Source organism: Neolamprologus brichardi, chromosome 12, assembly GCF_056152115.1.
Source record: "Neolamprologus brichardi isolate AB-2024 chromosome 12, ASM5615211v1, whole genome shotgun sequence".
NCBI lineage: Eukaryota > Metazoa > Chordata > Actinopteri > Cichliformes > Cichlidae > Neolamprologus > Neolamprologus brichardi.
The window spans coordinates 31,191,766-31,219,572 of NC_142115.1; the positions used below are offsets into that span (position 1 = coordinate 31,191,766).

The following is a 27,807-nucleotide window of genomic DNA, read 5'->3' on the forward strand; positions in this document are numbered from 1 at the left end:
GTATAGCTTTTATTTTGGAAAGATCCATTTCTCTGTAATAAACTCTCTTTTCCAAAGATGAGTGATTTCTCGATCAGATAGATTTTTTTTTTATTATTATTATTTTGTTGTTTCAGCAACATTAAATTTAAAAACTGTAGTTTTGAGTTAAAATATATATTTATAATTTTAATAAATGACAAATTAAAAAGGCATGAACATTTTTTTGTATCAAAAAAATATCGAACCGTGACACCAAAGTATCGAACCGAACCGTGAATTTTGTGTATCGTTGCACCCCTAATATATATATATATATATATATATATATATATATATATATATATATATATATATATATATATATATATATATATATATATGTGTATATTATTTGTCACATTATAATTCTCCAGGATAAATTGCTTTCAGTGGGAAAAAACACATTAATTCAAAAAGACACATTAATTCAAAATAGATGCTAATTTATGTTTTTTAAAAAGTGGTTGTGGTCACAAAAAAGTAAAAACAAATAAAACAAAAAACAGAAAATACAATAAAAAAGCTGAGATTGATCTCAGATGTGACAAAAGCTCACATCTAAGGTATTACACTTCCTTGATCCAGTTTAAATTCCAAGAACCACCTAGTAAAAATGTATAACACAGTGCACCCGGCGCATTATGTAAGGACACAATAACTATATGCTCAAGGCAGCTAGAGATATGTAGCGTGACATCTCTATGTATACAATACATATATGTAGGTATTGAGGCCTCATGATTAACACATGGACATGCTTTCTGAGACAAACACTGCTCGCACAACACAGCTAAGGCAAATTCCTGGTTATAAAGATACATTTTAGTGTTGAGAAAAAGAAACCACAGATCATAAAATAAAAATGGCTCCCTAAATGACCAGTATTTAATGGTCAAACATTCAATTCCAAAGGCGGAATCCATTGGGATTATCAGTAAAGTTGACTATAACAAATTGTCAGTGTTGAAGCAGTGGGAAGTTTAAGATCAGTTGTTGTTTACAACACTAAATATTAAACATTTGCTTCAAAGTGGGATCGATATATAATCATCACCTCTCTTGCTCAGATCTGTTCACGTTAATTTCTTCTTGAATTGTGAAACAGCTCTGCAATCAGACAATACAGAGCTGGGCAAGATATAATAACCAATTTAAGCACATCAAATATAACCACATCAGACTCAGAGTGGAAAAGGAACAGTGCAGTTTCACTCCCTTTTTCACTGTCAATGCTTATTCTCTGACAATAACAAATCCCATACACAAGTTCACTTCAAAACATTCCTGGAGCTTGTGCTGTATGAAACACACTCTCACTGTAAACAAGCACTCATTTTAAGAATGAATTTAAGATTTAGTGCAGGAACAGGCATGCATGTTTGTGCATACGCAAGGCACAAAGATTTGGTGCAGATTAAGGCAGTGGGCTTTTTGTTTTGTTTTGTTTTTTTGTCCACAGTGTTTTTTAGGAGGAAAAAACCATAAAGCCTTGCAGGGTGATCTGTCTTTTCAACTAACCAGGAGTGCATATAGAAGAGGTTCTTGGCAGTTGTTCATCCTCATCTCTGCAGCTCTGTTGTTTAAAGTTCCTCAAAGAAGGCAACCCTGGACTTGGTGCTCTGTAGTGTAAGCTGTGTAAGAATCAATAACAAAGGTGTGGTGAGGTTTTATATGAGGGGTAAAAATAAACACAAGAGGAGGAGTATTCTGGCAAGCAATCAAAATAAGTAAAAAGACAGAAATCTTTATTGGAGATTATGATCATGAAAGTCATTGCCTGGCCTTTCCCTTAGCCTTTTTGCCTGATCTAATCCTTCCTTCTATTCCCAATACACACAGTGTGTGCAAGACCCTGACTTTCAACCAAGACACCATAAAAATAGTGCAGTGTGCAGATGGTCAGCATGCTTATACATACTGACACAATAAGAAATGTGATTTGACAAAAAATTTGTTAGCAGGTAGCTGTAATTCTGAATGTACACACATGCATGTATAATCCAATTATTTCTCCGATGAAGCACTTTTAATTAGACACTAGAAAAGCCAAACACATAATCTGACTTGTTTCCCTAGACTAATCAAAAGACTAAATGATCACAAGAAGAGGATAATTGGAGATTCTTTGGCGTGTTTACTGCAAATATACTCTGAAGGTTATTCTGATTGTAAGGAATCTCTGATGGTGTAAAGGCATGCAATGTTGTTGATACACCTTACATAGATTATAATATCCAGAAACTGAAAGAAAATCTGCCTCTATTAAGGTTTACAACTCAATCAGGGTACAACACAACTTTGCAGGTTTTCCAGCTCTCTGCTACAGACAATCAAACAGATAAGGAGAGAAGTGGGAGATCAATGCCAGTCAGAGAAAAAACTGTTAATTGTCTTTCTCTCCAGGTTTAAATGAGCTGGTGATGGATTAATTCGGGTCACTGGCTGTGCTTTAACCGTTCAGGCGAAGCTAACCGTTGACTTATCTAACACTGCATAAGAGCGCACCAAGGCAAATTGGCTGGGCAAACTAGTTTCTCTTTTTAACATCTGCAGGGCAAAGGGAATTAAACTGACTGCCAAAGTCAATATTACACGGGGGATGAAGGAGGACAGTTCAGGAAATCCCGTTTTTTCTGGGGAATGTGCTGATTGAGGGACTTAAGCAAATCCAAACAGATAATGTGTGGGAAGGGGATGGATTAGCAGTGTTATGTTTACTGATCACCTTCTAGTGTCCCTGCTGACAGAAAACCTGAGCTATATTTGTGTGTGTTAAAGTCTGACCGCATGCTTATCTGTATCTAACTCTCGAGCATTTTTCTCCACACTGGCCAAAGTCTCCACTTTAAAAAGAGCAAAAACTCTTTACTCGATGTTCCAGGTATTAGTGCTATGAAAGACACAGCAGCAAGATATTTCCAGAAAAGAAATGCTTTTGTGTGATGTTTAGTACAATAGCTAACCTCCTTTGTCTGCCACTTCATACGGTCTGAATGGACTGCCACATATAGCATAACAAAAGCACTGCCTCTCTTAAACTTCACACAGAATCTCTAAAGCTCTTGTATTGAGACTTATTTACAGAGAATGAGCTCTCTGTAAGCCCTGGTGCTAACAAAACAGAAACTGTGGCCTGGATGAAGTGCAAAGGCACTGTGCCGTGTCAAAGGAACGTTCATTAATCATCCAAAGGGGGAGAGTGAGTCTGGGAGGAGAAAACTTTGCCCGGGGTTGCAGCTGGTCCTGATGCTTTGGGCTCAGTGATCTGTGCTTCGTTCCACATTCCCTCTGCTCTTCTTTTCCCACCGTCTCCTCCTCACCCCAACCACCCCCTGGTCACTAACTTCACAGTGCATTCTTGGAACTTATCCGTGACTCAGCCTCCTTCAACCTCCTCTTCCTTTTTAGTGCGCTCCCCGCCTTCCCTAAACTTCTCACCTCTTTTAGCAAAGCTGGCTTCCTCACTCTTGATTTCTTTTCCCTTCCCCCTGCAATGCCACGAGGCCTGGCCCCTTCCCTCACTAACAAGATAAATGCCAACGCCTCTGGTTCAATTAAAGCAACACTTTTAACTCAGCTCCTTTTCCACTTGCATGCCAGAGGTGCCCCCATCAATCCAAATGACTAATCACCAAGCAAAAATCAATTAGTGCTCCCCCTAACAAGCGTATTTTACACTCAGAGACAAAACGAAGGAGGGTGGGCTCTTTTGTTACACAATGTGCTGTGAACAACCCAAATTCTTATTTGATACTTTTATTTAAATTAGAGAGATACTGAAGTCGTAGGATAAAGGAGAACAAGTCTAATCTGCCAGTTCATCAGAGGACAGCGGAAATATAATCTTTTTATAACAATGCTGCTGACTTTGACCAATCAATTATGAAATAGCCCACAGGCCAAAGCCTGTCACATCTACTGTTTTTATATCATTACTAAACCAGAGACTGGGGGAGATGAAATCGCTAATACTAATGGAGTTCCTATAAGATGAATGCAAACGCACAGATTTTCACAAAGACTGTACATAAAAGATGGACACAAGTAGGCTACTGTGACGTCACCTGTTGTTCCAACGTGAAGCCTTGAGCTGACCTCTTTATCTGGTGCAATTTTTGTCTTTGGAACCAGATGTGTCAAAGCAACAGGTATATATGATTTGGAAATACATCACACTACATGCTCATGGCTGCCTGTCAATCACAAACATAACCCCTGTAGCTTACCCTGCTTTAACCTTCTTTTTGACTCAAATGAGCACCATAATTTACAAAATGGCTCAATAAGACTTCAGTGACTGAGACCATAAATTCATGAATACTTGTTTTTGCACATATAGTCGTTGCCCTGCTACTAGAAACAACGGCTTTATTTTTTTTAGACCTGGTTGCTAAGTCCATCTTTTATATACAGTTGTTGTCGCTACAATAGGAGGGGGCCATCCAGGAAGTATTGAGAGTTTATTTAAACTTCATAATACTGTAAATGTGGTTCATGTAAGCTCATTGGATAGCAGTTGAATGGCTTAAATAACTGTAAATGTAGTGATGTGTTTCTCACTTCATTAGATGTTTTAGTGCTCATTTATATTCATTAACCATGAGAAAAATATCCGATGCATTTGCTTCACTTCCAGAACCACTTTATGCTTCAAGATTTGCTGTTTTTAATTAAAATAACGATCACATGTACCTGGCATCAGTAGCAGTTTGCCTCCCCCTAAAACTAAAGTCAGATTAGCTTGAAATAGTAGTAGCTGCTGAGACAGCTTTACTCACACTTTCTTATCTCTTCTCCTCTGCAACTGCACTTCTAGTGCCCATGCACCCACTGACATCTTGAAATTTTACTTTCAAAATTCAGAAAGATGTTTTTTTTGTCAGATGTGTGGGTGTTTATTGATGTAGTGTAATATCTGATTATTCGTTTTTCCAATATATAACCTCGAGGTAAACAGCAGAGGTAATCAGATTTCTGTTTTGGATCTGAAGGCCTATTGAAAACTATTTCTGTGTGAACACAAATATGGACAGACAAGCCAAGGTTACTGGGAAACTTATCTTTTAAGGACTGTGTATGTTTATGCGGCAGCTGAGCTGGGAGTTACCTTTTTAAAGTTACTGTGCTTGCTGGTCCCCTGTTCTGTGTTCTGATTGTGAATGATGTCTAGAGAAGTCTCCCTCTCTTTCAGCTTCAGACTTTCAATCTCCGTCTTCAGCTCATTCAGCTGTTCCTGCAGGTGCTTGCTCTTCTCCATGTACTCAACCCTATGCATGAACAAATTGCCAGTTGAGAAACAGCCATTATTTCCATGCTCATTAAGAATAAACACAGTGACAATAAGGTTAAGAATTACACCATATGATTTCATATCAAATAGGCCAAAGGACACATTAAAAATTTGGCTTTAAAAGTGGTATAACACTATAATATGACATCGTACAAAAAGACAGAATATGTGGATTCAAGTTTTGATATAAATTCTGTTTAACTAAAGATAAAGACAGAATGTCCTTTTCCATTTGAAAATGTACTGCCAGCAGTCTGTAGGAAGTAGCTAAAGCCTGCCACAGTGACATCTCGCGGTAATTAGCATATCCATGACATCACTGTGTCAGCAGTCCTTCTGTCCTTGCATATAATACCCAAGAAGGCTGTTTTCATCACATAATTTTCAGTTTCTGGTATCAGACAATAGAATGAGCATGAAACAGTGACTGTTGACTGTTGACCAAGTTGATGTTTTGATAAAATCCTTATTTTCCCACTATGATGTAATCTGACAACATTGCTACGTAGATAAGCTAAAGGCAATAGCTATCCTTTGATTTCAGCTATATTCACATTTAAAAATTATTATATCTTCAAAGATCTAGTACGTTTGCATGTGCAGCTCATTCTGCTGCCAAGTGATGAGCTGAATGTGCTGCTGGGAGAAAAAAGTTTGTAACTTTTTGGGCATTAAAAAATGCTAAGGGTGCTTTGAAAAAAATCAATAGAAGCTTATGTGCAAGTTCAATAAGGAAGATCTGTATTCCCACATTTGCCTGCATTCTTGGGTGTCTGTGCTGCTAGTCTATCCTGTCCATGACTTCCTCTTTCCCACACTTTCACACTGAATTTTGTCATCATCACTCATTTCTATCACCATTTTTTATTCTTCTTTCTTCCTGTCAGCCAATCAGCTTGTGTTCTGTGTGCTTTAAACCTCACTGCTCCTCTGTCATTCTAACTCTCCGACTCTCTTTCCTGCAACCCACGTCCTTCCCATCTCAGCCTCCACCTGCTTCATCTCTGCCACCATAAACATGTAGACTCCGGGGGGTCCTGTCCTACTTCCTACCATTGCCACACTCTGCTCTGCTGTGTAGCTTCATTGGAGTCTAATAGTCAAATAGAAACTCAAACTCTGTTCTTCAATAAATCATGTTCAGTCATTTTAAATTTTCTCTTCTTATTGTAATAAAGTTGGCAACAATGTGGAGAAATTTTAATCAAGTGGAGCTGGGTATGCGTGTGAATGCAGAGGGGGAAAATGAGCTGGAAAAATGTAATAAATAATTTTTATCACTTGCTGCTTTAGCACACTACAGTAATGGTGAAACTGCTGAAAACACACACATCAGGCACAACAAACCAGACTTACTAGCAGTGTGTACCATTGTTAAAATGCTACTGTCTGTACTTACTAAAGAAGTGTAGTGTTAGTTTTGTGACTGAGATGTGTGGAAAGGAGAATTTCTGTGCATATGTATTTACATGAGTTTACTTTTCAGAATGCAACATTTGGGGAGCAACTTATTTAAATGAATAATGCATTACATGAATAAGATTTGCAACACATTGTTTCCTAGAAATTGTACATTTCTGTTCCAATCAATAACACTGGTATTTTAATGAAACAGCAGAACTGAACTGAACTTAACATGTAATGTCAGAGGGAGGGAGGAGAACCCCCCGATACAAAAAGTATACATGCATGCGTGTTTACATTCTTCAGTGTTTTAGCTTTTAGACACATTTCTACACAGACATTGGTACACACAAAAAAATCTCTGCATGGATTTTGAAAAGTAGTTCACACACATCCTGACTTCATGTACATTCTTTTTTTTTTCTCTTCTTCCTTCATTTTCTTTCTTTCTTTTTTTTTTTTACTTCTATCAGGGCAATTTAATACCATATTGAAATGTCTATCAAAACACAGATATTAATGGGACCTGAGTTAGTGTGGAAGATTAAATTACTACGTACCCAGAGACCCACTATTCCTGCAGAAAAAATAAGAGCAGCACATGCATTTATGCATGAGGCACATTAAAAGTACCTCCATTAATAAATCGATAACCTGTCATTTGACTGTAACTAATTTTTTGTGCTCTACACATCGTACAGGTCAGCTATTACACATAGGTTTCAGGTTTATACAGTGGACAAGTTCATAATAATGCAGTTCTCTTCTGGATAAATCAGCTGCCTCTCACTGACCTGAATTGCTATTTTAGAGAGAAACACATACATAAAAACCTGAATTTACACTGTAATATTTTTTTTAGTACATTACTCTCACCCTCTAGCTCCCTCATCAGATCTGCTCATTTTTGACCCACTAGTTTGAGCTGCTCTTGGCAGGATGCTGGTCATTATTGAAATGAACCGATGCCCTTGTTTATAAATTACCGCACTGTTAGTAGATCATCCGCAGCACTCTCAGCTTCCATCGGCACATTTCTGCGATTGCGGCATCACGCTAATTTGGTAAAACTGGTGCTTAGGCTGGTGCTTCTCCCCCAGAAGCAAAACGCATTGACAAATACTTAGTGTGTATATTGTTAAATGGGGAAAGAGCTGTGACCAAAGGAGAGAGATGTCATAATGATGACGGTCTGAGAAAAGGCAAGGGTTACTTTTAAACTTTTACAGGAAAACTATGAGAGTTGATTTTGTCAATATCATGAACAAGATCAAATCACGATCCTTCTTTTTTTTAGGTAGTTCTAGTTTTCTAATTGTATTCTATTTGTTGTTCAAATATTTCACTTTTACATGTATACAAGTGTTTGTTTTTTTTAATTATTATTTTGTTGCTGTATTACTTTCCTACGTTGATGGGTGTATTTAGCTACCAGAAATACTTAAATGAAAAACAACAAAAATCAATCAGCTATTTTACAGCATGTGTCTCTCAACTCCGCTGCAGTTTTCTGGTTTTGTGAAAAATTACCAGCTAGCTGCTGCCCTGCAGTCCTACTCTTTGAATTAAAAAAAAAACCTAATTACCTAATTAGATGACAACTAAGACCCAGGTAATTTAGCCAGCTGTACAGTCAGGGTCACACTTGTCAAAATGTACCTTTTCCTGTCTGCAAACAGTGACCTACAAGAACTACTGAAATAAAATGGCCAAATGCGGGCAGCGGAACAACTGCAGTTAATGCTGAGGGTCAAATATTCACCAGAGCCCTGAATTAAAATGTGCATATTTAAAATGATGGTGCTCCTGGACCAATTTAAACCTTTCTCGAGCATATTCTGAGGTTATTCAAAAGCACTTAAAATATGTATTACTTTTCAACTGATTAATTCCTTCCAATGACAACTGCAAATAGGTGGAGCCACACAACCATAAAGTGAGAAGGTGCAGTTTTAAGTCAAAATAATAAGTAGGATCAGCACAGAACTGGCTACTTACTTCTCCTTCTCGATCTCCATGGATAGACGTTTCATGTCAGTATCTTTAAAGTCAAAACTGAGGTTCTCTCTACTGAAGCTGACATCTTGAGGCATGCTGTCAGGTGCCAGTCCTGGGGACTACGATTGAGAAAAAAAACCCCAATGAGGTAGAGGTTTATGAAGTGACAGTAATCTTAAATTACAAATAGGAAAAAAAGGCATTACTTACAGACATAAAAATGATAGGAAGAGAAACAAAAGAGAGCAAGACAGAATAAAAATATGTGGTTTTTGCAGTGTATGAGCAACGATGTGTGAAAATATGACACAAGGACACAATGGTAACAGACAAAGTGAAGAAGGGCACATGAGCTGATAAAAATGTGCTTTTAGGGTTTGATTAAATTGTTTTGAAATGCATATGTCACAACCTAATATACCAAAATGTAAATAGTGTAATGTGTAAGTGTTTTTATATATTTCTTTAGGATCCTCATTCATATTATATCAATCACCAGTATCTCAATCTGTGTGTGTGTGTGTGTGTGCACAGGCTAATGAATGTGGAATGTGTGGGTTTTTAACATGTTGAAAGCCCTTGTGTAGGCTGCCTGATGTGGTGCCTGGTCTTATGCAAGTATCTCCTGTTCTGTTTGGCTTTGTATGAAAACAATTGCATGTGTCAGTGTGTGAACATGTGTGTTTTAAGGAGTCCAGATAAAACTGGTAACCCTATACGCTCATGTCATATTTAAGACCCGCAACACACAATTTTCTTGATGGGGATACATTATCATTCTGTGAAACTACACTGCATGTGCACCTGCACCACCATTTGTTGATGGTTTTCCACAGAAGATATTTTCTGTCTGTGTCACTTGCTATTTTGCTATTTTTTATGGATAATCTTTTTGGAAATTATACATAAAGTATATCCAAGAACTATGGAGGAAACATAATCTTTAGAAATATAAATAACAAAAAAGTATATTACATTTAGAGTGATCTTTATAAACACAGAGATGCAATGAATGGTGTATTAGTTCTTTTTCAAGCAGACATTCCTTTAAACTCTCAATAATGTACGATTATGCTGCTTTTTTTGGTTTTGCATGTATGTAGGAAAAGTGTGTTGGGGTTTGTGACATCATTTTGTGCTTTAGGATGTTATGAGTTGGGAGTTCGCCTTGTAATCGGAAGGTTGCCGGTTCGAGCCCCGGCTTGGACAGTCTCGGTTGTTGTGTCCTTGGGCAAGACACTTCACCCGTTGCCTACTGGTGGTGGTCAGAGGGCCCGGTGGCGCCAGTGTCCGGCAGCCTCGCCTCTGTCAGTGCGCCCCAGGGTGGCTGTGGCTACAATGTAGCTTGCCATCACCAGTGTGTGAATGTGTGTGTGAATGGGTGGATGACTGGATATGTAAAGCGCTTTGGGGTCCTTAGGGACTAGTAAAGCGCTATATAAATACAGGCCATTTACCATTTACCATGAAGGACATATCTTTTATCTTTTATGATCCTCTGTATACAGATCAAAAGGTAAAATGGTATAACTGAGTCGGTAATATGAGAAGATATATGGTCATTTTACTTGATTATTGGATTACTGATGTATTTCTGAAAACAGATTGTGAATAGTTTAAGCCTCCCTGTTTGATCGTGAACACTCATATCTGACCTTTTCAGATACTATGTACTGCATGAATTACGTTATCTACTTATGCGTTTGAAGAATATGTGAAGATCAAGCCTGTGTGTGTGCCTTGGGTCAGTTACCACATAGACAGCCTTGCTGGTAATCTCCAGCAGCTTGTTTTTAGCTCTGCGCTCAGAATCCCTGGCTTCCAGCAGGTCCTGTTTCAGCTGCTCAGCCTCCTTGGCCCTGAGGTATAAACAGACAGAGAGATTGATACTTTATTCTTTCGTTCACCTCCCAGTCCTTCCAAGGAAACAGAATTATCTAAACCAAATCCAAAAATTATCTTACATAATTGGTACATTGGTACTCAGTGAACCTGGAATGTCACTTTGTTATTACGTAGATGATTGATGTATGACCCCGGAAGACAATCATTCCCGACTCCATTATTTCACCATCGAGTATCCGCACAAAGATATAAAAGTGTTACATGCGAGAGATTACATTTCTTTTGATTGTGTTCCTGAACATTCAGCAGTTGTGGGGGAGCTACGTGCCTCGAGGGTTTGAGTGGACAGAGTCATTTACATGTTGAGTACCACAGGTTTAAATTTTCTCTGTTGCAGAAAAGTGCTCATCCAAAAATTCCAGTTACTGAGAAGTGGTTAATGGTATCCATTTGAAATGATTGCCTAATAAACTGTGAAGTAGAGGCTGTAAAGTGATATTCTTAGTATGTATATTGTTTTTGTATGGAAATGAATTGATCGGCATCTATTAAGTTTTACAAAACCACTCACTCAAGTCCCACTCTCTTTATATCCATCTGATTGCTAAGGAAATAAGAAAAGTCAAGAGCACACGGTGTACTTGATTGATTTTATCTACTTCAGGAAGTTTAAAAAAGAAAATGTCAAAATTGCTTTACAAGGAAGAGATAAACCCAGATCAAAAAATACACTTTTAGCATTGTAGAACTTACAATACTACGGTGTTATAAAAGAGACTCTTTGACAGGGACTACCACCATCACTTGGTATTGCTACTATCCGTTAACTAGCACAAATATTAGTGCTTCTAGTTCAGATGACGTGCCTCAGACCAAAGGAGTGCAACAGAGTGACTCAAGCTGCAGTGCAGAAACAAAGCCTTTGAAATTAAAATTTTAAACAAGTTTTAAGTTCTTATTTTTGATGTGCTCCTGGGCCACTCAGGACTTCATTGTTATTCCAACTAGAAATTTAAAAAAAGGATTTATGACTGTGAATGCAAATTTGTGTAGCCATGATCTTGATAATATCTTTCCACAAACAGACAGGCATATAAAAACCTAACAAAGCACTCAAAACCGCCCTTTTGGTTGTTTCTGCGACACAACAGGTGCCTCAAGGAACACTGTTTACTATGATGACATATACCACATATGCACGTGCACACACACACACACACAACCACAGACAAACAGGCTTGCAAAGTGACAACAATACAATCCTTGCTGTTGCAGCTGGCAATAAGGAAAAACAATTCTTGGGAAGTTAGTGAGATGTGGGAATAAGTTATTTATATCTGAAAATTATGCACTGTGTGCAAATGTCTGATGTGAATACAAAGAGAGAGGATTTGGGTGAAATGCTGCTTATTGAGCCAAAGCCACAAATCTAAACAAATACACTGTATAGTCTCCACAGCAGGACACACTCTACATTTATCCACCCAGTCCTCCTTCTTCTTCTCCCCACCTCCTTTCTGACTCCTCGGCCATCTTGAGGGCTACCATCTTTGCCTCCAGCATCTTCTGTTCCATGAGTCGCCGCTCTTCCTGGCCACGGATGGCAGTCACTTTGATACGCTGCATCTCTGTCTCAGCCTCGGCGGCTTTCTGGGCCAGCAGCTTGGCCTCCTCCTCTGCGATCTGGGCCTTTTCAGCCAGCAGGTCCGCCGTCTGCTCCGAACGCAGCTGGAGAGAAGAAGGAAGCGCAGGAAGAAAGGGCAAACACATGCAGAAGATAGAGGACAAGATAAGTTAAAAACAGAGAGAAGATATGTCCAAGAAAAAAATGTAACGGGAGGTACATGCACGTACACTCGGAGGAAATTACCTGTAGATATTGTTGATGTTGAGAGAAAATTATTTTGTTTTAAATATGGCATATACTGCATGTGTCACAGTCATCAACACAATGGTAAACTCCAGAACAATCGAACCAACTCAATCTTACCAGTGCCTCATTGGCCATGTGAGCTTCATCCTGCAGCTGAATTAGTCTCCTTTTCAATTCGTCCCTGGCTCTCTCTGCCTCCTCCCGCAGCTGTTTCTCCCTTTGCAGACGTTGTCTTTCTACCTGAATTACATATATATATATATATATATATATATTGCAGTGTGGTAAAACATAAGATTACATGGTGGGGGAAAAATGGAAACATGTAAGAAGACAGATTAAAAAAAAGATCTGTTAACATAAAGGTGGAAAGGTAACTGAAGTGGAAAAGATGATGCACTGTTAAAAAGACAATGTGACAAAGCTTTAATGAAATACACCAAAGCAGCAAAAACTATGTGATGACATGGTGTGAACACACCATTTTTATTAGAGAGAAATCAGGTTCAAATTTGTGTTTGTATCTGACTAGAAATTTGGAAACAAGTTCAACCCATTCTTCTGTTTCTGTGCTTTTCTATTACCAGTACCTGTTTTCTTGCCCTCTCTTCTCTGGCCTGAGCCTTCATCTGCTGTACTTCAAGCGAATCCACCCGCCGCCGGCGCATAAACAGGTCGTGGTTCCCAATGCATAGCTGGAGGATCTACATAACAGAAACAAACAAAACTCTAATTTCCCACTAACTACTAGTACTTGTCTTTATGTTCACAATGATAAACAAAATCAGTAATGTTTTTCAGACTACTCAAGTGTTTTGATGAAAAGCAGTACTTACTAATCATGGTCAAAACAACTTGAATCTCAGCTCAACTCACCAGCTTGTTGACTCTTAGTCGTGAAGAGTTGAACTTGAAAACATTGGCTTTCTTATCCAGAGGTTTGATTGTAAACTAAACATTGAAGAAACAAGAAGATGTATTATCAAACATCAATAATAATTATTATTAATTAATTATTAATTATTAATTATTATGTATCGTCAAATGACAAAATAAAAAAACACACCTGTTCTGTAAGACAGTTTCTTTGGAATCCATAGAAACACAACAGGGAATTTTATTCATTTTTTCCTATTTTAACTGATGTTTTTTATTGTAATGTATTATCAATTATAAACTTAGATAATGTAAGCTTAACATAATTCATTAAAAGATTGAAAACCGACACCGAACAGTGGTAGCTCTCACTCCTATACTCCCATGACTTCAATTAACTTCTCTTTTGTCCAAACAATCTATATCAAGATATTAAACTGCAGATTTTCCCACCTCTTTGTCGCTGTATGAGATATTGCGAATCTCATTCCAAGGAAAGGAGCACTTGGGTGTCAGCTTGTTGTCTGGCTCGTATATGTGCAGCCCCAGGGCATCTACTCCCAAGAGAAGATCTGTTCCCTTTTTATTCTGAAGCATATCAGCAGAATAAACAAAGCTTTTTTATTACCCAGCTGTTCAGGGACACTGGCAAGCAGCTGTGAAACCACCCTTTCGGCCACCATTTATTTGTACCTGCATTAAACAGAAGTGGCTTTGTGATGCTCCTGCTTGCCAAAACTATTTGCTAGGTATATATATGCAGTCTGTGTTTGTTAATCTGAAAAGGAATGCTTGAAAACTATTTACTTAAGTCAGATTTTAATTTTTGTTGATACTTCAAAATGTCTTTGCTTTTAGTGAACACACTGATAAAGGCCATAGCCACCACCAGTGGATTACTTTGTGTTACAGGGTTGTTTTTGTGATGACTCACCTAGAAAATACAGAGCTAAATAGCACTATATTTAACCTAAAATATACCTATTTCTTAAAATATAACTAATAGAATCAAAAGGCAATCAGTTAAGTCAGGCTATTCTTTAATTAATAGCAACATGGTGAAACTGACACACCTCCAAATCCTTTATATCACCTGCTTTTGCAATGATAGAGCGAAGCAGCATTGACTCACCCTGATTAAAAAGTAATTCACGCCATACATGTCCAGGTCCTGAGCTATTTTTAAATACTCCATCTCAGCTTCATCCCTAGTTCAAAGACAGAAAGAGAGAAAACGATTGAGAGGGATCCAGAGGAAAGAGAAGAGAAAGACAGAGGGTGGGAGGAGAGGAGGTGCAGAAGTAGAGCGAAACAGGAGATCAGACCTTGTTTCTTCTGCTTTTGTGTGTGGCATCTGTCGTGTTTGTGTGATCTATAAAAACTCTGCCACGCAGCTCTTGCGAGGGTGAAAACATCAGCACAGTGCTGACACAAAACACAACTATAATTCCCTAACAGGCTTAAGAGGTCATGCTTGATGGCAAACGAGACTTATTCCGATGCCTCCAAGACTCTAAATACTGCAGGAGAAAAAACAAATGCAAAAAACTCTTCTCTTCTCCCTTTCTTTCTACGGTGCTGTTAGCAAGTCAGGGTCAACTCAGCGAAAAAGAAAAAAAAAGAACATTAGCATACTTTGATGGCTGAGCAAAAATTAGGACAGACTTAGCCCTAAACTTTTAATAGCGGGCTGCATGATATGGGTGGTTGGGAAATTGATGATTTAAGCTTCATCAAAGTTTTAACAGGAGAGAGAATTATGCCAAGTAAACAGATTTTAACTAGGTTGGACACTGAGGATCTGAAAAAAAATTATGGGAGAGCTTGATTTATGAAAAAACATGTAGAGGCACATAACATGTCAATTCTTTGATGTGTTTATTGACTAACTTCACGGCTGTACTGAGTTTTTAAAGAAACAGAAATACATGCCAAATCAACCAAAGCAATTGCCTTAGTGGGAGTTCCGGCTATAGCAAGGGTTTCCAGGACGACATCGTGCTGGGTGAGGACCACCAGCTTCCCTCCCACTGATTGGGTTGAGAGGGTTATTGATCAGTACCAGTGACTCAGTTATTACTTTTCCAAGTGCTCGGGTTTATGGCTTTTAGAAATCACTGTCCAGCATTGAACTCACCACCCACAGAGTTGTAAGACACTCCACATCCCTCACACTTGCTCCCTAATCATTTTCAGCTTAGCTCAGTTTAGCGGTGGAGCAAAGTGCAATGGCACAAAAATAGATTTTCATTCTCCTGTCATTTTAGGTTCACTACAGCAATTAGGGCAATGCGATATCTACAGTGCAATATTTACTCTTAAAATAGCTACATTCATTTTGCTTCTTATGAATGTAGAGGGTATTTAGCTACACTTAAATGATGTAAATTCATAAGTTAATGGACTTTTTTTTTTGGTCAGCAATAAATTTTTTAATAGTCCATCTAGTAATGCTGCTGAAAAAAAAAAAAACCTCAGTTAGGAGACAACTGCTATGAAATCCTTTTTGCATTTCAATGTAAGCCAAGTCCAGTTTTACATAAAACATTTCTTGCAGTATCAAGTTTTAGGCACATCCCGTGTGAACTCAAAACTTAAATAGTGCTGATGACTGTGGAACTTCACAGCAGTCCAGTTCAGTGCGGCAGCTTTTACCTAGTCCTACCCCTGTGCTCCGCATAACATGCTGTGATCCTTTCCTCCCACATTTCTGGAGTCATCTGGTACAAGTTAATCACCTGAAATGGAGAGGAACAGATTTAAATACAGAGGATATAACACATATTAAAATGGCCACGCGACCCGACCTCGGATAACCAGAAGAAGGTGGATGGATGGAAAATGCTAATAATGCAATAATATAACAAATATGTCAATCGAGAGTAAACTATCACACCAGATACTTCAGTTCACTTATCTCTAAATTGGCCTTCATTTTGAGATCAACTACTCACCTGTAAAGCCTTAAATTACTGTAATTGTTGTAATCCCATTGAGTTAACAACATCTATTCATAGAAACATACATTGCTACATCAAGTGTCTCCAGGACCACATTTTGCCATGATCGCACACACACACTGCCTCACGAGGTGAAAACAATATCAGCTATGCTTTTGTGAACGGTTACAATATCAGCCTCTCTGTCACAGCCGGTAAATGGCCATCACTCACCCTCTTTGGCAGCAGTTCCTCCTCAGCCAAGAAGCCAGGCTTGTGAACAGCAGGGTCATAATCTCCGTACTGTAAAATAGAGCAAAAGTACCCCAATTGTTAAAATCACTATCCCCCTTTCATCCAATAACAGCCAAGACAATATCTCTCCTGGGAGCTGTTCATAAGTTAGAACTAGAGCACCTTTAAGAAAATGGTTTCCTGGACAATGAATGTCATTCATATGCACTGCACATATCAGAGCCCAGCTGTTGGGAGATAGTGTAAATGATGTTATTAGAAATATCTCTTGGACAACTGAGATCACTTATCAGCATAGATCTAGGGTGCAAATTATATTATGCATGTTTAAATAGAGATATAAATGGATTAGGCATCTCCAACTGAGGAGTTGTGGGAATTTGCTCTGGGCTACAGTAAAACAGGTAGAAGGATATGAATTATACATGCGGCTATAGTCTGAAAAGTGGAGATTTTTTAAAGTAGGCTAATATGAACACTGACTTTCTTTGCTGCACAGCTGTACATTGCTATATGCACTATGCACTTTGTGGTTGATGTAAGGTGAGTCTGGTAATGAGGATAACAATTTTTAATCCTATAGTTTATATTTTTGGGAATTACACCAAGCAACAAATAGACTTCACTGTCCCAAAATGTTGATTCTGTTCATCTGGACGTAGCGTTTTCAATGGGAAACATTTCGTCGCTCATCCAAGTGACTTCACGAATCAACTTTCGGAGATTTCCTTACCTGGATGATTGAGCACGCATCAAGACAGTTCTTTATTGTGTGACTACCAACTCAATTTTTAATATGAAAATCTAACTCCATTTAAAAGTTGCCCTTCAACAGCTTTCTGAATCTGTAATCCATCATGCTAACTCACTGATGAGCTGCATCTTTTGTGGTAGACCGTTGTGGAAAATTACTTTTAAGGGCATCTTAAAGTGCATAAACCGAAGAGAGAAACCGTCAAAGTCACCTATGCAGTTCCTGAACCTTGGTGAACAGTACACTGAAGACGTTCTGGGAAAAAGCAAACAAAGAAACCCTTAGTTGTAACTCGCTGCTCTGCAGAAATCAAAAATTGAATTTGTCCCGTTTCTTCTAATTTTCCACAATTGATGTATGTTTACATTTTGACTGTTATCATTGTAAATATAAGTCAGAAAGGTCTGTGTTTTTTATTTATGACATTGTCTTGGGGTTTTCCACTTGAGACTGACTGTGAAACTCCAAGCCTTTGAAACCCTGTTCAACCAAATATCCAGTGACAAGTGCACACCTGGTCTAGCTTGATTATAATTGTTTGCTGCATGGCTTTGTGTACGTTGACGCTGATGAAGGCAAAGTGTAAAATCATTTCCATCACACAATTAAAAGTTTTAAATTAATCAGTGTGTTCCAGTCCCCTGTTTTCTTCTCTGGAAGTTTTCCGTTTCTTGAGTTGAGTAGTGTCCAATCCAACTGAAAGATGACTGAACAACTCTGTTTTTAAGTATTGTGTCTGTATATCTCTTCACGTAGATTTCAACCATTACGACTAGTGAACCTTTTGGTTATACCTTGGTGAAAAACAGGTGCTGTACAAAACTAATTTATTTCCTTACTCTGATTCTGGAATCTTATTCTATATAAAGTTAAGGCTGCTAAAAACCGTTTACTGCTATTACTGGTATTGTATTGAAAATGTAATTGAGTCACCTTTAGTTAATAGGTAAAGCAGAAAAATACACACAACAAAGAAACTAAAGGGCAGCACGGTGGCACGGTGGTTAGCACTGTTGCCGCACAGCAAGAAGGTCCTGAGTTCAATTCCACCATCAGGCCGGGGTCTTTCTGTGTGGAGTTTGCATGTTCTCTTCGTGTTTGCGTGGGTTCCCTCCGGGTACTCTGGCTTCCTCCCACCGTCCAAAGACATGCAGCTTGTGGGGATAGGTTAATTGGATAATCCAAATTGTCACTAGGTGTGAATGTGCGAATGAATGTGAGTGTGAATGGTTGTCTGTCCCTGTGTGTTAGCCCTGCGACAGACTGGCGACCTGTCAAGGGTGTACCCTGCCTCTCGCCCTATGACAGCTGGGATAGGCTCCAGCGCCCCCCGCGACCCTGAAAAAGGATAAGCAGAAGTGGATGGATGGACAAAGAAACTGAGAAATTAGGAACCAAAACCATGTACTTTGATGTTGCATTCAATAAAAAATACATCCATAAACAATGACATGAGCTTTGAAATGCAATTTTCAACGCAATGATCTTTTGCACTTTAAGTGTCTATCTTTTGACCATGTGTCTGTCTATAACAAAGTAAAATTAACAAATACTTTGTTTGGTTGTGATTAAAGCTTTAATATTGGTATTTTTATATTATTTTTGTGCACAATAGCGTGAAAACAGTATTTAACAGACCTGAATGTAATATGCCTGCAAAGCCTGAACACCACTGCAGTGACTAACAGACTGGTGAAGCCAATGGCCATTTAATTAGATCCCTTTATTTCAGTTTCCCATCTTCCCACGTCTGCTCCCGAGGTTCAACACCTGCTTGTTTGTAATTGCTTCATAATTGATGATATATAGACTTATTAAGGTTTTGTGGCTCCACTGGGCTTCAGCTCAGTGACAGACACGGTGATATTTTGCCAGTGACAATGCTCTCAGATACGTTCTGATTACTTACCTTCCAATTATTTCAAAACAACCCCAAACTACCTGTGGTAATCGACTGTCCAAGATAGCTTTTTGTCAATATCTTTAACTGATGACTGCCAACAGCAGCTCTGCAGTCTGCAACGGCTAATTAATGGACATTATATTCAATAAACCCCAAATACAACAGAAGAAGGGAATTTATCACACTATTCCACGTAAAGAAAACCAATAAAAAATGAAAAACACAGATTTTCTCACACCAGCACAGCAAATGTTCTATGGATTCCAACAATTCTCAGACAGTTGTGTGCTAAATGGCAATTTTAAGATGCTTGCACAAAGAGATGAAGAAAATCTTAAACATTGCATTTACTTTAATTACCATGTCATCAAATTGTAACAGTAAGTAGGCCTCAGTATTTAGCTCAAATTGCTCATTTACCTAAGTCCAGGCAGTCATTATGATCACATCTTTTTGGCACCCAGCAATTATCTTGGCAACAAAATAAGATTACATATCGACCACGCAAGTGCAATATTTCATGACATCAACACGCTTGTGTCAGAGCGCTTCAAACTGCTCTCACATTAGTAAATTAGCTTGATGTTTCCTGGTATAACTGTTTACACTCACTGAGTAAAACCCTACCAAACACATGTAGCACAGTCGGGTAGAGAAGAAGAGTGTTACTCAAATTAGAGACAACTTGTTACATTACTACAAGTGCAATAAAAGCTTTACAAAACGGGTTTATCTGGCTGAAACAACAAGGGTTGAATCTCACTCTGTCTGGCAAAAACAAGAAGCCAACAGGGAAAGGCTTTGTTCATTTAAGTCATCATATTTAAACATGCTTCAGCCTAACCCATGTGCACTACAGTCGGAATAATATAAGTAACAACAATGACAAATAAATAAAAAATACTTTCTGGTTTCATAGCTAAGCTTTTCCAGTTACTTGTTGCTACAGTGAACGACTGCAAAAGGGGATTAACCTGATGTGTTTCACCAGCTTGTTGTCTATATCATTTTTTCCACAGTTCCCTGCCTCGGTGTCACAAATGTTAATGCTAGATGACCTGACTGCGGTAGGATTACCCATTATAACACTTTGGACAGGTAGAATTTTAATACTTTCAAGGCAAAGCTGACAACTTCCAATGAATACTGAATAACCAGATTGAAACTGAAAAAAGAGACATATTTGAAATAATTGTATCTGTCCCATAAAACCCAGACTGGGATACAACTACCAAGTAAGTAGATTATGGCTCAGGATTTTCAAAAAATATATATTAGTACATGTTTTGTGAAAGCCACCTGTAAAACAGAGCTATTCCCACCTGTGTCTTTCATGCCTTTTAGCTTCTCATATCCCTCCCCACTCAGCACGACACGTACTACAAATGGCTGAGTGATTCAGTCTCATTCCCTACATACCCTCTGTGCCAAAATGACTGCCTGCACATTTTTTCCAGGGTGGCTTCTTGTTGAAATTCCATGTCAACACTCCCTTCTAGCACTGCACTTGCTTAGGATATAAAAAAGGACACAGTGAAACTTATGCAGACCTACAAAGGCTGAAAAAGTAAGACTATCCTATGGACACTACCGGCTTTGAAAAATGAAATTTTCCAGTAATCTCCCAATAAAAGGTTCATGTTCAGGTTACTTTATTTGTACCCGTAGGTAGGTCTAGTTTGCAGTTGTAAATCATCGATCCTCACATGCACACTCTCAATACAGACACAACAGACAACAGATAAGCGTAGTACAAAATACTAAAAACGAATAATAGTTTTGAGCATCATGTAATCCATAAAGTAACAAAGCTATAATTTATTCATCTGTGTGATGGCTGCTGAACAAAGCTGTTCTTAAACCTTGTTGTTTAACATTTTGGGACCAGAAACTTTCATCCAGAGGGAAGAAACTGAAACTGACTTTGCAAAGGGTGCAAAGTCACCATGAATTGTTAAATATGAATACTTTTAATATCTGTGGAAATATTTAATACATAAGCTAGGATTGTTCCCTTCACCAGGAATCATTTCTTAAAGTCATTTTTGAATAATTGCCCACTGTTTCTGACAACAGCTTTGGATATGTGGTCTCACGTTATCTTTAAGTATGTTCTGATTTGATGCAGAATTCAAAGCTGAATCAATGACTGCAAGCTGCCCAGTTCCTGAGGCAGTGACTCAACCCCAAACCATTTTCATCATAAAAGGCTTTTTTCCTGGCATGCCACCCATGCAGGTCAAATTTCTGCAATCTCTTTCTGGCTGTATACACATGCACTTTCAAACCAGCCAGCAGCTGTGAGAATTACCTGCAGATATTGAGGACATGTTGGTGATCTTACAGACATTAAACAGTGTACTTTTGGGCTGAATACATTGGGGCAACCAATCCAAGACAAGTCTTTTAGATGACTTTTATTCCAGACTCACAAGATTCCACAATCATAGAGTTCTTTAGATGCTGGCATGAAAACATACCACCCTTCAATAACAAAAAGTTGTCACTGGCATCTAGTCTGAACCCTCTAAGTTTATTTTAATGGATTCAAAAAATGTAGAGGTGTGCAACTTATCTGTTTTCTCTTCCCTAATGAAATTCTGAAAATGACCAAAAAGTCTCCAGGGCTATTTTCATCAGTTATTATCTAAAAAATAATTATCATGGTCTTGGTCCATGGTTCATCATCAGATGGTCAAAAAAATGCCCACCAAGGTCATGTCTTCAATTTAAAGACTTCTGATTTTTCCCACAATCGTAGACTTGAAAGAATCTTTCACTTAGATGTAAAATATGCAGATTTTTTTTTTTTTTTTAGGGATTTTCCCTTCCAGCTCATCATTCCATTACTCAGGCCGCTGTGTTCCCTGATAAGAAGTTTAGAAAATGGATACAATAAAGAACATATAGAACACACAAAGTCCAACGTGTACAACTGTGTACAATTGAAACCAACAGTAGATATCCCCAAAGTTCAAAGAGGAATGTTGTCTTTATCATTAAAAAAAAGTTTATTAGAGACTAATTTATGCTTATTTTCTTATGGAATTTCAAGAATATAGTTTTGTTAGCAGCAAAAAAAAAGCTAAAGGTTTATATATTTATAAGATTTAACATTTACTGTCAGTTAACAAAGTGAGCTTTCCTTTGATACCAAGTTCACCGTTTAATGACGATACTCCGTCAACAAATTATATTACGGATCAATCTCTTGAATGCATATTGCATTTCTCTATTTCTCTACTTTCTGATATTCCAGAACAAGTTTTTTGAAATGTTATATTATTTCTTTTGAAATATCATTCACTGAGTTGAAAACATCAGACACTGACATAAAAGACTGAAAACCCTGACAGGTTAATATGTGCAGCTTAAGAGATGATCAAAGTTTAACTTCTATAAAAAAGAACAATTTCCATGGAGTGTACTGAATTTTTCACAACTGTAAAATCCACACACACACACATAAGCACAGGGCAGCAGGTATAGATCTCAAATCCAGTAACTAATAATTATTTTATACATTTTCACATTTTTCTGATCTGTATGCGAGTGTGAGGTGGAAACTTCTAGAAACCATTATATGTATTCTACATCTAAGTGCAAGTCATGACTGTGAAACAGTCTGAAGTCTCTGACATAAGACTTCACCTTGGCCTTGATTAAATTGCAGTGGGCATTTTATTGACCATCGGCAAGACCATGATGAATGTTACTGTCAGATTAATCACTGATGAAAATAGTGCTGGTTATGCCTTTGAGTATTTTAATTATTTTATATTCTTTGAATTCACTGTATGAAAATTACTCTGTGCCCATGCACAGGTGAAATAGTTGCAAAAGAATCAAGAGTCTCTGACTACACACAAATTTCGCCACCCTCTATTTTCTGCTCTATTTGCGCATTCTTTACAACTCATGCATGGTAATGTTAGCTTTTCTAGCTTCCCACTGCGTTCACTGTGAGTTATACAGCACTTTCTACTAACCTTTAAAACTGATTACACAGAAGAATTCTGTGTGACCTGAACAGAGCTATGATCCACATTATAAAGAAATTCTCTTTTAAACATTAAAGCGGTCTTGAATAAGCCTTTACTCTCCTCCTATTGCTGTCTTCAGAGTGGCATAATCATGATTAAAGATGAGCCAGAGCACCAAAGTAGATCCCACTGTGTGATATACTCTACTTCACTGTCTGCACAGTGGTTATGGACAAAAAAAGCTCATGATGAGAGAAGGAGAAGGGAAACGTCTGCCAAAACCCTCTCAGCAGCTGCACTACTAAACAAGTACCTGCCTCCCTTCTACAATCCCATTTTATTCGAACTGACACTAACCAAAGTGGACTGCTGATTAAATAAAAAACAGATTGTGGACCAGTATGTTATGCTGTTGCTGATACCGGGGAGCACAGGGATTGTGCTGATTTGCTGACTTTTCTTGATCCACACAGTCTCTTTTAACCTAGCCCTGTTAAATTGGCATGGAAAGGCAAGTCTCTGAGCCCTCTTGGGCAAATCTTTGAGGTAGCAAGCAAAAGCTGCACCTCAGTTTCCCGATCATTTTCTTGCGGGTTTAAGAGAGATGGGATCCTTCAACCAAGACGACTAAGATCGCTTGACATTTATTAAGTGTGTTCTTTTCTGTGGAATGATTTCCATAGCCTACAGGTAACATGTGTGATCCTTTACCAATAGATCAAAGACATATAAAAACAGAGCACAGTTCATACAGGGCAATGCACATTATAGAGATAATATGCCTACTTTCATGTAAAGTACTGAAAAAATAAACAGTGAAAAAATATTGACTAGCATACACATATCACCAGCTAACAGACATCAAAGTAATTTTAATAATCTTAAGTAAAAACAAACTAAATTAAACCCTAAACCTAACCCTTGGCAAAAGCCACTCTGAAAAGGTCAGTTTGAGCTGGCATGAATAATCCACCAGTGCAATTAGTTGCATTTTCTTCCATTTTGGGAATCTTCAATGATTCACATTGATTACATTCTAATTTCTCAGGCTTTAATTTGTTTAAATAAACATTTACGCAAGTCTAGCAATCTGAATGACTGTTCAGCCAATTCCATAACCGGCTCCTAGACAAATGGCTCTACTACAAGCTTCTTCCATATTAGTTAACAACATTTGTATTTTTATGTATATTATTAGTTAGAACTAGAGAGTACAATAATTATTGAGGATCTGAAACTTATCTGGCCTATAAATTTGCTATTTCCCGATATATATCCATTTCTGCATTTATAACGACCAATAAATGAACTACTGAATTTGAGTAAGAGACAGAAGAAACACCCTTCAACCATGTCACGAGTAAGTGTTACATAGTTTGTCCACCAGAGGTCAGTCTCCATCTTCCTTGTTGGCAAGTTGTTTGGAATGTCATAAACACAACTACCAACCAACACAAGCAGAATCAGAGCATAACCACGTAATCCATCAGTCACCCTATCGATCTCATGCATCATCATAGTCTTGCCTTTGAAGAAGACCTCAATATACCCAACCTACTTCACTTTTGTAACTTAGACAGCAGCAATCTGGATCAATTAAGGGTGATTTATGGCTTCTCTGTCGGGAAACCAATTGCCTCCAACTGCAGGACTTTTCCACAACAGTATTGGATCCTTCAAGTTGATAACCCCTATTACTACAAAGTTCCTTGTTCTTGTTACAGCTTGTACACCTTACTTAAAAGAGCAAAGTGCTAAAGCCATGAAACTGAACAATGGACTATTCTTTCACACCTGTTTAGTAACGAATGTCATGCTACTGTTTAATGAAAATGGATTGTGCCATTTTATTTAGCTGAGATTTCCTGCTGCCTCCACACCTGCTGGGTGGCTGCAACACCCGGCTGGTGCTTTAGGAGTGTAGCTAATTCTATGTTTTAGAACACTTATTTAAAAAAATAAGCTTGTAGCTAGGTTCTTGGTTTGTATATTTCATCTGAGGTTGTGTAGTACCTCATGAAAAAGGCAGAGCTCTAATATCCTACCACTATCCTAGATCTCTCAAGGAGATTTTTTTACCAAGTTTCTTCCTGCTCATAAAATTCCACCTCTTAGTTTTGTAAAAACAGCCAAAAAACACTGGAACTATCAAGGGAAAATGAAATATGCTCTTCTGGTCCTTATCAAGAACTGAACAGCAGCAATCTGGATCCACATTGGATGATTTATGGCTTCTCTAGGCGAAGCCAAATATGAGAAGATTATAGAAGTCAAACCCACAGTTCATAAGAGTAAACAGTACATGCAGTACTAAATTCAGGTACTGAACAGAGAAAATGGCATTTCTTCTGAAATCCCATAAAATAAATCTATGTTGTTTACAAGTTCATTCAGATCTTTAGAAAGTTTTTAGTAAGCTGCATCCACAAAGTCCCAAAATGAGTACCTACCTCAGCGTGGACTGCATAGGAGGCCAACAGCACAGACGCCTCAGGGGGACAATGAATCTCTTCGTCAAGGATCTTCTTTTTCACCTGAGGAGTACCGAAATATAACCAGCTTTATTTTTTTCCTCTGAAGGCCATAGAAAGCTCTTGAGATCTTGGTACATACAAAAGAGGGCCTGACCCTGGCTATGTCAGGCTTTTTAATCAGACAGTTTCCATATTTAACTTCAGAAAAAAGTTTCCATTCATTGGTACTAAACCTGGAACCACAGATTCTAACTTTATAAATATGAAGCTGTCATAAATGAAGGTGTGAGCTTGTAAGACATTTTCTGTTTAGAGTAGATTTTTCCATTTGATAAGGTCTCAGTGACCCGACAGCTCAAAGCCTCAGAGAACAGTCCTTATTCATCTCTTCCTGAGAGTCATCTTTCTTACCTAATTTTGTGAAGAGAGGCATGGACCTTGCTTAAATAACACTTGAAATGTGTAGAACGAATGAGTATGAATATACCCTGACAGAAATAGCTTTCACAATTGGGTAGCAGTACATCATGTCAACACATGCGACCATCTTTGCTCTCCTTGATCTTCTGAGTCTCTTCCTTCATGATTCAACCTGATTTCACGAGATTCCCACAATCATACTTAGCAATTTCTTGTGACTCATCTGTTTTATTTCAATTATGACAAAATGTCAATTTTATGTGTCTTTGAGCATATTACCATTATAAAGGCAGTGCGTCAAAGCAGATTAGGTGTTTGCTTGATCAAAGATGGTTAAAAACAACAGTGCCAAGGGATGTGTTTATTTCCTTACATAAATGCATAGTCTTCAAACCAGGTAACTTAACTTTCAACTATCACTGCTACAGTGTTTGGTATTTGATCACTTTCCAGAGAGGTCTGGAAACAGGATGAAGCCAAATAAATATTGTAAGACTTAAACATCATAGTCACATAGGGACCTATTAGACAGAGCCAGGAACTATGTACATAAAACAACACCATTTCATATGATCATTAAGATGCCCTAGGAATACCAGCTTTCTAGTCAGAAGAGCCTAATGACAAGTCCTAAAAAAGCACCAAATGATAACTAAAGGAGAACCACCCGTTTTTATAATATGTGTTATTTCTGCATCTCCAGGATTAACTGTTCTGTCTATGAATTCACTCTTTTCAGTGTCAAGAGTGGTAAAGAGTTTGTAGCCTACAGAAAGACCGGTGCATGTTTAGTGTTGACTTAACTGTCAAGGATCACAATATTAATATGACTTTTTTTAATGGGCATGAATCCCCTATAACAAGGTCCCTCCTGATAAAAGTTCTGCTTCTCATTAGGTGTCACTACCTGAATAGCATCACCTATCAAACTAACTGAGTTTCATGCTTGCATAACAGCATACTGAGCACAAAATCTAATGGTAAGGTTAGATGATGCAAACATACTTCAGCTGTACTTATATAAGACAATTTTATGCTTTTAACCTCATTAATTTGCAAAGCCAGTCATGCTGTCTTCTCTTGTTTTTGAACTAACAAAGGTGTGGAGCCAGAGGTGACAGCCCCTAATTATGGCAGGCACTCAGAGGTTGACGCTGGAATCTGGTTTACAAATGAGACAAAGTTGTTGCTAAGATTACAGGCTGAGGTGACAAAGATGTGCATGTGTCTGTTTGTGCGAGTGGTCTAAAGTATGTGATAAGTGTCTATGTGTGTCGTGTGTGTGTGTTTCTATACGGGTGGGTGACCATTTCTGATAAGGACTAATCCACCTGACATGCCTGTGACACTAAACAGAGAGCACCTCTTGACATTATAGGAATTAATGAGAGCAAAGTAATAGGAAGACAAGCGACGCAATTCACTACACATTTGTATTTATTTCCCCTTGTAGCTCTGCACCTCTTGTGCACTGCTGTTATTTCTTTGCTCTTGTCTTTTTTTAAGCAAGGTCTTCCCTTTGGAATAAATAAATTACTCCAACTCCCTTTATACAGATTAAGGACACAGAGAGACACTTTATATGCCTTAAGTAGATAAGTGCTCTACCCAAACACTGGAATGCACTGCAGTTGAAAGTCACGTTAAACTAGCACATTTGGCTAGATATGATGGGAGCGTTAGGGGAGATAAACATTCCATAGAGGATATGTTATTAATTGGGCCAATAACTGAGCCTTTAAAATCTAACTATTAATTGATATACGTGGCCG

The 27,807-nt window shown here is 38.1% G+C and overlaps 1 protein-coding gene across 2 annotated transcripts in view; it reads right to left on the reverse strand.

The window, feature by feature from the left end:
- Positions 1–319: 319 nt before the first annotated feature.
- Positions 320–27,807, reverse strand: part of nf2a (NF2, moesin-ezrin-radixin like (MERLIN) tumor suppressor a) — a 30,268-nt gene continuing 2,780 nt past the window's right edge. For both annotated transcript variants that reach the window (XM_006803855.3, XM_035913413.2), the window contains exons 5-17: positions 25,592–25,675; positions 16,481–16,549; positions 15,963–16,045; positions 14,440–14,515; positions 13,761–13,895; positions 13,308–13,382; positions 13,022–13,135; positions 12,549–12,671; positions 12,069–12,286; positions 10,467–10,572; positions 8,714–8,832; positions 5,129–5,288; positions 320–1,652 (exon numbers count right to left, since the gene is read on the reverse strand). In XM_006803855.3, the coding sequence (XP_006803918.1) occupies positions 1,602–1,652; positions 5,129–5,288; positions 8,714–8,832; positions 10,467–10,572; positions 12,069–12,286; positions 12,549–12,671; positions 13,022–13,135; positions 13,308–13,382; positions 13,761–13,895; positions 14,440–14,515; positions 15,963–16,045; positions 16,481–16,549; positions 25,592–25,675 (1,413 nt within the window). In that variant the 3' untranslated portion in view covers positions 320–1,601. The remainder of the gene's footprint in view (positions 1,653–5,128; positions 5,289–8,713; positions 8,833–10,466; positions 10,573–12,068; positions 12,287–12,548; positions 12,672–13,021; positions 13,136–13,307; positions 13,383–13,760; positions 13,896–14,439; positions 14,516–15,962; positions 16,046–16,480; positions 16,550–25,591; positions 25,676–27,807) is intronic.